We start from the raw sequence: 12,317 nt of genomic DNA, 5'->3' as shown, positions 1-12,317 counted from the left end.
CCCGTTCTGCCAGTCACATTCTGTTAAAGGTCCCCAAAGCACACCCATCCCTGGGTCGCTCCTCTTTTCAGTTCGCTGCAGCTAGCGACTGGAACGAGCTGCAAAAAACACTCAAACTGGACAGTTTTATCTCCATCTCTTCATTAAAAGACTCAATCATGGACATTCTTACTGACACTTGTGGCTGCTTCGTGTGATGTATTGTTGTACCTTCCTGCCCTTTGTGCTGTTGTCTGTGCCCAATAATGTTTGTATGATGTTTTGTGCTGCTACCATGTTGTTCTGCTGCCATGTTGTGTTGTTACCGTGTTGTTGTCATGTGTTGCTACCATGCTGTGTTGTCATGTGTTGCTGCCATGATGTGTTGTTGTCTTAGGTCTCTCTTTATGTAGTGTTGTGGTGTTTCTCTTGTTGTGATGTGTGTTTTGTCCTATTTTTATTTTGAATCCCAGCCCCTGACCCCTCAGGAGGCCTTTTGCCTTTTGGTAGGCCGTCATTGTAAATAAGAATTTGTTAAATAAAGTTTAAAGAAATACAATTGGGGAACATCCCATGCACCCCCTGCGCGCGCACACGCCATGTCTATTTCCAAGGGCACAAGCACTGATCATGACACAAACTGTTCACACCCCTCTTGTTGGTGGAGAGAATTTTGCTGGTTTCAAGCTTCTTTCCTGCAATTCTATATATTTTGTCATGGGGTACAAAGAAAATGTTACACTTTTAAAGCTAATTTTTTTGCAATTCTATACATTTTGCCATGTCTAATGTGTATTCATGTGAAATATGGGAGACAAAAAACTATATCTATGGGCTAAAAAAACGAAATAAAAAAAACGTTAGCTGACATGGGCTAGTTGATCTGGACATTTCTGACAAGTTATAAATAGCTCTCTAAGGTATGCAATGACTAGCATGACAAGAGGAACTGATGATACACTACCCAATTTAGAAATGTCATCTTGTCTTCAAGAGTAAGTTGAAAGCCGGACTGAGTTCCTTAAAAAATATATTTAAAAAATGTTCTTTATTTTTACTATTTTCTACATTGTAGAATAATAGTGAAGAAATCAACACTATGAAATAACATCTATGGAATCATGTAGTATCCAAAAAGTGTTAAACAAATCAAATTCCATTTTATATTTGAGATTATTCAAAGTAGCCACCCTTTGCCTTGATGACAGCTTTGCACACACTTAGCATTCTCTCAACCAGCTTCATGAGGTAGTCACCTGGAATGCGTTTCAATTAACAGGTGTGCCTTGTTAAAAGTTAATTTGTGGAATTTCTTTCCATCTTAATACGTTTGAGCCAATCAGTTGTGTTGTGACAAGGTAGGGTTGGTATACAGAAGATAGCCCTATTTGGTAAAAGACCAAGTCCATATTATGTCAAGAACAGCTCAAATAAGCAAAGAGAAACGATAGTCCATCATTACTTTAAGACATGAAGGTCAGTCAATGCGGAAAATTTCAAGAACAAATGGTTGGGATGGTGTTCTTCTGCAAGTAACCCCTTTTTCCTCTAAACATCACAATGGTCATTATGGCCAAACAGTTCTATTTTTGTTTCATCAGACCAGAGGACATTTCTCCAAAAAGTATGATCTTTGTCCCCATGTGCAGTTGCAAACCATAGTATGGCTTTTTTATGGCGGTTTTGGAGCAGTGGCTTCTTCCTTGCTGAGCGGCCTTTCAGGTTATGTCGATATAGGACTCGTTTTACTGTGGATATAGATACTTTTGTACCTGCTTCCTCCAGCATCTTCACAAGGTCCTTTGCTGTTGTTCTGGGATTGATTTGCACTTTTCGCACCAAAGTACGTTCATCTCTAGGAGACAGAACGCGTCTCCTTCCTGAGCGGTATGACGGCTGCGTGGTCCTATGGTGTTTATACTTGCGTACTATTGTTTGTATAGATGAACGTGGTACCTTCAGGCGTTTGGAAATTTCTCCCAAGGATGAACCAGACTTGTGGAGGTCTACAACTTTTTTTCTGAGGTCTTGGCTGATTTCTTTTGATTTTCCCATGATGTCAAGCAAAGAGGCACTGAGTTTGAATGTAGGCCTTGAAATACATTCACAGGTACACCTCCAATTGACTCAAATGATGTCAATTAGCCTATCAGAAGCTTCTAAAGCCATGACATAATTTTCTGGAATTTTCCAAGCTGTTTAAAGGCACAGTCAACATCGTGTATGTAAACTTCTGACCTACTGGAATTGTGATACAGTGAATTATAAGTGAAATAATCTGTCTGTAAACAATTGTTGGAAAAATTACTTGTGTCATGCACAAAGTAGATATCCTAACCGACTTGCCAAAACTATAGTTTGTTAACAAGAAATGTGTGGAGTGGTTGAAAAACGAGTTATAATGACTCCAACCTAAGTGTATGTAAACTTCCGACTTCAACTGTATAGCACTCAGTTGTTATTTCCCATCAGGAGTTATTGTCTCTGTTTCCATGTTCAGACGCATTCCTTTTTTTTGTATCGTTACGTATTCGTTTATATTAAACTCTCCAACTGCACCTGCATCCTGACTCCCTGCATCTACATTACAACACTATAAGGTGGATGTTGTACGTATCATGTATGGTTCATGGATCATAGGTTCTTACAGGAGGCATGTAGGTCTAAAAAGGGCCACTTTCATCCAAAAATTGCTTGTGATACAAATGTCAAAAGCATGTCAAACATCCTTCCTCCTAATGATGTTTCCATGTGAAAATTGGCAGAACAGTCTGAGTTACCAAATATATTTCCGGGCTATCCTGCCGTGGAATCGCCCCCAAATGTGATGTCAAGTCACTCTCTTTCAGATTAATAATAGGGTATTTTCCATTTGATAGTGTTTTGATATCTGTGTGCCATTTCAACCGTGTGGCTCAGTTGGTAGAGCATGGCACTTGCAACACCAGGGTTGTGGGTTCAGTTCCCACGGGGGACCAGTACGAACAAATATGGAAATGTATGCACTCACTACTGTAAGTCGCTCTGGATAAGAGCGTCTGCTAAATGATGTAAATGTAAATAATATTGTTACATTTAAAGTAACTTCCCAGTGTTTCCAGATTTCTATGAAATATTACCTATAATTAATTACAAACAATATGATTGAAATATTTTTCAATATTCGTCACATGCTTCGTAAACAACAGGTGTAGACTAACAATGAAATGCTTACTTACGGGCCCTTCCCAACAATGCAGAACATTTTAGTTATGTTAAATATCTTATTTTCTGTGTTGGAATGGTGTGGACATAACCCAACAACAGAATGGTGTGGGCGTATACCAGTCATTCAAAATATTGATGCGAGTAGACCGCTGATTGGCCAGTTCATCCTCCTCTAGAACGCTGATTGGGCATCTCATCCTCCTCAGGAGTATTACATCATACAACATGAAAAAATCGTTGAAACAGTCTGTTTCTCCAATTGATGCTTTGGCCACAAATAACCAACTCATCATCAAGCTTTGATTATTTGAATCTAAGACAAAAACAAAAACTTGCACCCGGGGGGGCCCCAGGACCGAGTTTGGGAAACCCTGCCATAGAGTACTGTAGAGAGAATAATGTGCAAAGTAGAATAAAATGTCACCCTCCCCACAAAAAAAAAGATACGCATGGAAAGGTACCCTTGTTTTGTAGGAAAGGCTTTCTGTCTGAATTCTATAGGCATAGACTGGTCACTCTTCATGGACATACAGCTGGGTACAGGTGAGTCCGATCTCTCATGCTGGGCCCTGTCAAAAACATAACATGAACATTAGTTAAACCACAAAACAAAGAATATCATGCCTTTTTGTTAAATGTGATGTCAAGTCACCCTCTTTTAGATTTAGAAATAGTGTATTTTTCCTCTGACAGTGTTCTATGATTTCTATTTGTCATTTCAATTGTTATTACTTTGTTACATTTCATGCTATTATGTAGAGGTAATGTTCTCCACCCCTAAACTTCACTGGCTTTTTCATAGACAGCAAACTCGTAAAATGTATCAACCCAGCTAACAAGGAACTTAACTGAGACATTTGTTACATTCCCCTTAAGTCTTCCAGAGGTACTGAATGTCATAGCCCTTTTGGGACAATATAGGCACATTCATAACGTTTCTAATAAGTATTATAGAGGTTATCAATATCAGGTCGCTATACAGACATCATGGGAACATTAAAAACGTTACTTGGTAGTCCATGAAAGGTTCTGAATATCATGTTATTTTGGAGATGTCCTAGGAACATATCATAACGTTACATTTAGAGCTATGGTTTGTCTTCATATGACGTTACAATCGGAATGATAGAAATACATTTTTGAACATCGTCTGTAAGTTTCACAATAACGTTATTATGACTTATGTGGGGACTAAAATAACTTTGTGGTCACGTCCTGGAACGCAATTTTGTTAGCTGGGAAGTATAATAAAATGTCATCCTCTGTCACGATCGTCGTAAACAGCGGACCAAGGCACAGCGTGATAAGCGTACATTATTTTAATGAGTACACACACGAACAAAACAATAAACGATACGTGCCGTCCTAGGGTTAAACACAAACCTTACGGATCAAGATCCCACAAAACAAAAGTGCCAACAGGCTGCCTAAGTATGGTTCCCAATCAGAGACAACGAGAATCAGCTGCCTCTGATTGGGAACCACCCTGGCCAACATAGAAATACAACGATCTAGAACAGAAACCTAGAAAACTAAACCTAGAAACTAACACCCTGGCTCAACATTAAAGAGTCCCCAGAGCCAGGGCGTGACATCCTCCCCACCAAAAAAAGATATGCATGGGAATTTACCCTTGTTTTGTAGGAAAGGCTTTCTGTCTGAATTCTATAGGCATAGACTGGTCACTCTTCATGGACATACAGCTGGGTAAAGGTGAGTCTGGTCTCTGCTTGTGGATTGGGCTTCAGGACAACACAGAAAAACATTCCAGCTTTAATTCAAACTATCTGAAAATGATGGAATTGTATTGAGCTCCTTGCAGGATTTCAGATCTGCACACACAGATACTCAAACATACAGCACACAGACTGTTTTCACTTCTTATCTCAATGGAGTGGGTATTATCCACCGCAGGACTCATTTCAGTGTTGGGTACTGTGGAATCTGAGAGGCTGACAAGAACTGGAATTCCCATTTTTGTGTGTCGGCAGAACAAAAGGAGCATGTGTTGCGCCTCGCCAGAATCAAGGAGAAAGAGGTGACTGCCTTCGGAGCAGGGCACCAATCAAGGGTGTTTTTTCTGGAGTCTCTGTGGAAGTTGGGACTGAGAAGACCAAGATGAAAATGTCTGGAGTGTACTTGGGGCTTGACGATTGATGCTTTTTTTCAATGGAAAGAAGATAGAGAGTACGTCTGTATTACTGTTATTTTATGAGGAGTCGCTCCTTACACATGTCAAGATGGGATATGTGAATTACCCTGTGAGGGCATTTGTCCCCAGGTTACTGCAGTGTTCCAACTGCAAAGCATTTGGGCATGTGTCAAGTGTTTGCAGCGAGTATGACTTGAGTGATTATTTTGTTGCGGAAGATGGCGTTGAATATCGCAATTGTGGTGGGAAGCATGCACATGAGCATGGCCGCTGGAAGATGTTTAAGGGTGGGAGGGCTGAAAATGTTTTGTCCCGGTGCTGCTGATGGCTATTTTGGTCTGCTCATACTGGAGTAGTAAAGGCCCAGTGCACTACTTTTGTGAGAATTTAAAAAAAAAATATCAGGGGGGTGCTGTGGCTATGCACATGTGTTCCCTGAATGTCCTGTAAGGGTGGAGGCAGAGATTGCTAGGATAAATGCTGTTCCGCATTTCTCCAATGCTGAGGCATCAGAAAAAGTTAAAGAATGTTCTAGTGGTTTGGTTGCTGTGGAGACACTGCAGTCCAGTGCTGTGGGTGCTGTTTGCAAGGTGCAGGATCCAGATACCCTTGTCATGAAGAAAGGGGATATTTTGGCATGTATTGCTATGGTGATAAACTGCAGAAGTGGATAAGAACTCAAGAAATATCAATATCATTGTATCTGCAGCTGAACCAGGGCCGGGCCGCTCATTAGGCAGGATTAGGCGGCCGCTTACGGCGTCAGATTGACAAGGGCGGCATTTTCTGAGCCAAACTGACGAAGACTCACCTCCAACAACATAAAACCTCACATAATTCTGCCCAAAAACAATGACAAATTCTCTCAACCACTGGCGTAGGGGCTTTTTAGGTGAGCGCTGATGCCACCCTGTAAGCAGTGCCCACTTTGTCAAGCAGTGAGTGTATTTTGACAGACTGAGGGTTTTTCGTTTTTGTTATGTATTTAGTTTTTTTTAGGACATTTGAGTGAATTCCCTTTTAAGTTTTGGATTTCCCCTTTTTTATTGGTCAGTGCTATCCGGAATCCTTGGGACATCCCTAAACCCTAACCTTAACCCCTACCCTTACCCTTACCCTAACCATAAACCTAACCCTAATCTTAACCCTTTTAAATTCAAACTTCAATGGGGTATGGACGTCCCAATGATCGCAGATAGCCCGAAACCTTTTTGAATTTTCCGCATACAGTAGTGGGCGACAATACACATCTGTAGTCTGCCCTAAAACACCACCGAAGAAAAAGAAGAATGGTTTCCACTAGTTACCATGAAAACAACAATTTTTGGTCTTAATTTAAGTTTATTGTTAGGCATAAGGTTAGTAGCATTGTGGTTAGGTTTAAAATCCCATTTTAATAAGATACATTGTAGAAATGGGCGTGGTTTATGACTGTGTGGCTGTGGTAACTAGTGACGACCGAAATCTACGTAACTTATGACGTTACTGTCTCTGGTCACGTGACTCCTTCCGAGGGAGCACCATGGAGGACATGTATATGCAACCTCAAAACAAACTCCTGCAATTGTATACTTAGCAAACCACCAAAATCGTGCGACAGGCCTAGGCCACGTTCGCCCGAGTACACTGCATCATGGACGAGGAGAATAAACTTCAGTTCCCGTCCCTTCCTTCGGCAAAGGATAATCTATTGGTAAGCGCTAGTATGCAAGCTAACGCAGCTAGCTAGCTACATCTTTCTGGTTAGCTAGCTAATGTCATGAACAAGTTAGCTAACTTGCTAGCATACTCAAAAACAGCATGAATAACTTAGTCTAATAACATGTCATCTATCTCACTCTCTAAATTTGACTTTTAGCTAAATGTAATCATGTCTAAAGCATTTTTCAAATGCTCTCGTATCATATTTCTGATCAAATTAGATGTGTTCCGTTAGCTACCTAGCTAACTAATTTAACTAGCTAGTTTGCTAGCCAAATATCGCCAGTCGAAAGAGTTCAGCTGTCCCATTGGCAAGTGTAGCTTATGCTCGCTACAAGACATCCATGCAGGGGTATATTGTGGCAGATGACTACTGACCGGCGATTTAGGTTTGGTGACTGCAGTGACTATTTATGCAGAGCGCTAGCCAGTCAGTTAACATATTCTATTGATTTTCTGATCTTTTCCTCAGGACTGGGCGTATCCAATGAGAAGAGAAATGCAGGTAACGTTAGCTAACTGCCCTTTTTGTCCCCAAAGTGGAATTATTGTAAGGGGCACCAGAAGTGACTGCTGCTGAGTCATATTGGCCATAGTAGCTAAATCATGTAATCTCATAATGATGTACCTAAAACCTGTTTCTCCATTGTTTTAGGAAATTCTACCAGGCCTGTTTTTAGGTCCCTACTCAGCTGCAATGAAAAGCAAGGTAATTTGGTATACCGTAAATCGACTGGGGTGGCTATCTGCTGAGGGCAGGTGTGGGTGCAGGCATTTGTTCCAGATCAGTCAAGTGGAAACCTTTTACTGTTTAACAACCAAACGGAACGAAACTGTGAGGGAACTACCCAAATTTGTCCAATAGTAACGCTCATTTGCAACAGATGAAACGTTTTGCAACAGAATTGGCGTAATGATTACACCCCTGATTCAACCAATCAAAGTATTGACTGAAGACTAGGTTTAGTTGATTACTAGAAGCTGGTGTGTTTCTGCTTGGCTGGAACAAAAGCCAGCATCCACACCGGCCCTCTACGTTGGTCATCGAAACATTGAAGGTCCTGGGCTTGGTTTTCTGATAGCGATGGAACTTAGGCTTACAAGTGTTTTAACGATCCAAAAACGACTGAAAAACACAACGCTGAGAGAATGTTAGTTAAGTGCGTTGTTGGAGCATGTGTTGATACTGATAGGATCGAAAGAAAGGCAGCGCTGCTCTCTATTCAGCTTTCTCCATTCAAATGTTACCTTGAAATTAGAATTATTCCACAATACTAATGACGGATCAGCTCCTAGAGAGATGCTTTTGGGAAACCGGGACTATAAAATCACTTTTTGAGATTCTACAATCTTGTTAACTCAACCCTTGTTAACTCAACCCTTGTGTTCTCTTTTAGCTTTCCGTCCTTGAAAGACAGGGGATAACCCACGTAGTGTGTGTCCGCCAGGATATCGAGGCCAATTTTATAAAGCCCAACTTCCCACATAAATTTAGGTAAGAGACAAACTGAGAACCGGTACTTGATGTGTTTGAAACCCAATGACATCTCTCACTTAAATCAACTAATTCATGTGGCCTGCTTTCTTCTGTTTTCAGATACCTCGTTTTAGATATTGCCGACAATCCTGTGGAAAACATGATTAGATATTTCCCTATGGTGAGTTTCAGCATGAGTGTGGTGGATAATGTTACATAGTATTGCAGTCTGCCCTGTTATTGTCAAAGGCCTACATATTTATATTTTTTCTCTCTTCACAGACAAAAGAATTTATTGATGGCTGTTTAGCCAGTGGAGGTAATAAGAATGTATTTAATTGAATAGAATATTGTCTTTAGAATTTAGTTGCAACAAACTGTGTGCATACAACAGTGTGCATGTACTTCTTTTACTTCAATGTTACAATTCTTGTACCCTGCACCTGGAGAATTGTTGGATTTTGCGATACACTACTATACAGTACTTTTGAACTCTTCAGGGAAATATATCTTGACTCTGTCCTTGTCTTGTTCCCATAGGAAAGGTACTAGTTCATGGAAACGCAGGGATATCAAGAAGGTTGGTCACATCTAATGTTATAGATTTGATTTTGAACAGATCCATAATGTTTGAAAATACTCTTCTTGCCTGCTTGTCTATTGATATTGATCTTCCTGTTAGACAAGTATCACTCTCAATCACAATTATTGTATTCTCCTTTCAGCGCTGCCTTAGTTATTGCATACCTTATGGAGACATTTGGCATAAAGTACAGGTAAGACCATTCAACAAACCAAGCAGGCTTCATTTATTGCATAGACACTGTCCAGATGCATGGTGACCAAATATCTCGTACAATGTCCTGCTGAAAATGTGCTGGTTCTTCTACAGGGATGCTTTCAGCCACGTTCAGGAGAGGAGATTCTGCATCAACCCTAACGTGGGCTTTGTGCATCAATTACAGGTAGGGTCCTCTGTATTAGGTCGTGAACTCATCTTTCAAACAGCTCTGACCACTGAGATAGAAAAATTACATGAGGCATATTCAATGGTTTTCAACATGACAAAAGTGGCAGATGTCTGCTTGATACAAGACATTTCTGTCTGAATGGTTTGTAATGCTGCGCTCTCCATCTCTTGATGACGTGTTTTCTAGGAATATGAAGCGATCTACTCTGCTAAACTAACCATCAAGATGATGTCACCAATACAGCTGGGCAGATCGTTCTCCCTGCATGCTGGAATGCCAGGTCAGTGTGTGCATCTTGCATTCAGGTGACAGTTACAGGAATCTAGGCTCATTCCACGCTTGCCATACACGTCTGTTTCACCGTGGGTGCATTTGAGATGACTTACCAACGGCCTAGAAAGTAGTCGATTGCAGTCAGCGGAGGTTCTTACGTACAGACAACACATTTAGTGGTTTTCCAACCGCAAAGCTCATGGCAGTGTCAAAATAGCTACCGTTGTTCATAAGAGGTTTTAGTTAGAATGTCACAAACTCTTCTCTACCACCCTATATTGTCCAACAACACATTAACTAAATATCATATTCATTTGGATCCGCTATAGCAGGGGTACTCAAGTACTATTTGAGAAGGTTCCGATCACACAAATTTCCTAGGTGGCAAAGGTCCGGATGGATATCGTCTTTTATCGGCGTAGTAACAAACCCCCACCTCACAACCCATGCGACCCAACCTGTTCACACCCCTCTAGAAATTAACATTTTTAAAGCTAATTTGCCGCAATTCTACACATTTTGCGTGGGTCAGATAATTTTCTTGCGGTTTTAAAGCTAATTTCCTGAAATTCTACACATTTTTCCATGTCTGATGTGTGTTTATATGATACCAGGGGTTGAAGCCCGACCGCGGTCTGACAGTTGAGTATATGGGAGCACTATAGCTTATAAATGGTGGCAAAAATTATTCAGGTTCACGTAGGTCAAGCTAAACACCCTAATGATTGGGGGACAATTGTGCTTCCCATAATGGCTGCAGTGGGTGAGGAGCAACTACAGAGACTTGCAGCGCTTCGATCAAAAACGGCATGCCCTCCAATCATGTGGTTTATGCAGTCGACATGTAGGCTCAACTTTTATCCCCGTGTTACAACATGCATTTAAAGAAGTTGATCAGCAACTGAGCAGAATTAATGCTCTCAATAGTGCCCAAAGACAAGTGGTTCTTTCCCATGAAATTCAGGTGTTTACACAAAGTTTAGTAAAGGGATACTTCAGTATTTTGGATAATTTCCTACTTACCCGGATTCAGACAAACTCGCAGATACCATTTTTATGGGTCTGTGTGCAGTTTAAAGGAAGTTGAAGGTAACATTTCGTTAGCTTAGTTCAATTGCTGGAAGTCTCCAGTAAGGACTAGCCAGCACATGTCAAAAGCAGGGAAAGACACCTAACTACTTCAAAGCTGGGTGGTTGGTCGTTTATAGTCTTACAAAGCTATGCATAGTCATCGATATTTTGTAAATGTGTACATTTTACTGTTCAACGTAAGAAACAAGATTCTATCGACTTACTCATTCTGTCGTATAGAGATCACAACGTTGTATCTGTCCCATTATGGCATCTGTCAATGGCGTTGCCCATGCGCTCACAGGTGCCATGATGGGACAGATGCACCATTGCGATCTCTATGAGACAACGGGGCAGAATGAGGAAGTGGATGGAAGATTTCTGCTTCTTACGATTATCAGTAAAATGTATAAAATATGAATGACTATTTATAGCTTTGTAAGACTATAAATGACCAACCACCCAGCTTTGGAGTAGTTAGGTCTATTTCCCTGCTGGCTAGTACTTAATGGAGACTTCCAGCAATTGTGCTAAGCTAACAATATGCTACCTTCAATTTCTTTCAAACTGCACGGAGAGACATAGAATTGAAATTATCCAAAATACCGAAGTATCCCTTTTAAGTTCACCATCAGTCACCACTATCTTTCCCTCTCTTTATTTCTGGATGTTTGACCCTGTGAATGTCTGTACTTCGCAGGCAGCCTGAAACGAAGCCTGGAGGAAGACGAGGACTTCGGGGGAATGCAGGTCACTGCTGCGCAGAACGGATAGGCTTATTATGCAGAGAGCAGTGTCTTCGCATACAGTGCAGTCTTTTTTAACATTTTTATTGGGATTAAAAATGTTAATATTTCAACTTTTCTAAAGGGTGGGGGTGGGGAATTGGGTTAGCTTCCTGACGTCTGAGACCAAAGGGAGAGGGGTACAGTTTCATAAGTGACTTATTATTATTTGCTGTATGCACTGATGAGGTTTTTTGCAGTTTTATAGTATTTAAAGCATTTTGCATTTTCAGCGGGACAGTATTGCAATAATGCACTTTTGATACTTGAATTATTATTTCTCGCCAGAAGGGGGCAGTTGGCGTAAGGGACAGTGATAGAAAGTCAATGCCTTATGGGAGAGATGGAGGCCCATATTTGGGAATTGGGAATGTTGGACAGAGATCAGGCTTAAAATGTGATGGTATTTAAATGAAATGGAGAGAAAAAAGCTTGCCAGAGAATTACGACCCACTGCTCAATAAACAGACGGCTAACATGTCTGTTGTACTGTCATTTCTTGATGATCAACTTAACACTTATGGAAGTTCAAGAAAAAGTGGGGAATAAAATAACTAAGCTAATGTGCCCAAATATTATAAGTCTCAGGTTTTATTATTTTGACAAATAGACAAAGTAACAACCAGTGGAATGTTAAAAATAATTTATTTGCATTTTACATAATTTATTCTTATAAATAAATGATCAAATACAAATGTCCC

At 40.6% G+C, this 12,317-nt stretch overlaps 1 protein-coding gene across 1 annotated transcript; it reads left to right on the top strand.

The window, feature by feature from the left end:
* Window positions 1–6,831: 6,831 nt before the first annotated feature.
* styx (serine/threonine/tyrosine interacting protein) lies at window positions 6,832–12,094 on the top strand. The gene is made up of 11 exons (XM_084181692.1): window positions 6,832–7,031; window positions 7,512–7,544; window positions 7,695–7,748; window positions 8,437–8,534; window positions 8,637–8,697; window positions 8,799–8,835; window positions 9,057–9,096; window positions 9,242–9,292; window positions 9,409–9,481; window positions 9,674–9,767; window positions 11,532–12,094. The coding sequence occupies exons 1-11, from the start codon at window positions 6,972–6,974 to the stop codon at window positions 11,603–11,605; spliced, it is 675 nt and encodes a 224-aa protein (XP_084037818.1). The 5' UTR covers window positions 6,832–6,971; the 3' UTR covers window positions 11,606–12,094.
* The last annotated feature ends 223 nt before the right edge of the window (window positions 12,095–12,317 follow it).

Source organism: Coregonus lavaretus (genome assembly GCF_964263955.1).
Source record: "Coregonus lavaretus genome assembly, chromosome: 18".
NCBI classification, from domain to species: domain Eukaryota; kingdom Metazoa; phylum Chordata; class Actinopteri; order Salmoniformes; family Salmonidae; genus Coregonus; species Coregonus lavaretus.
This window is presented reverse-complemented; position numbering and strand designations above follow the sequence as displayed.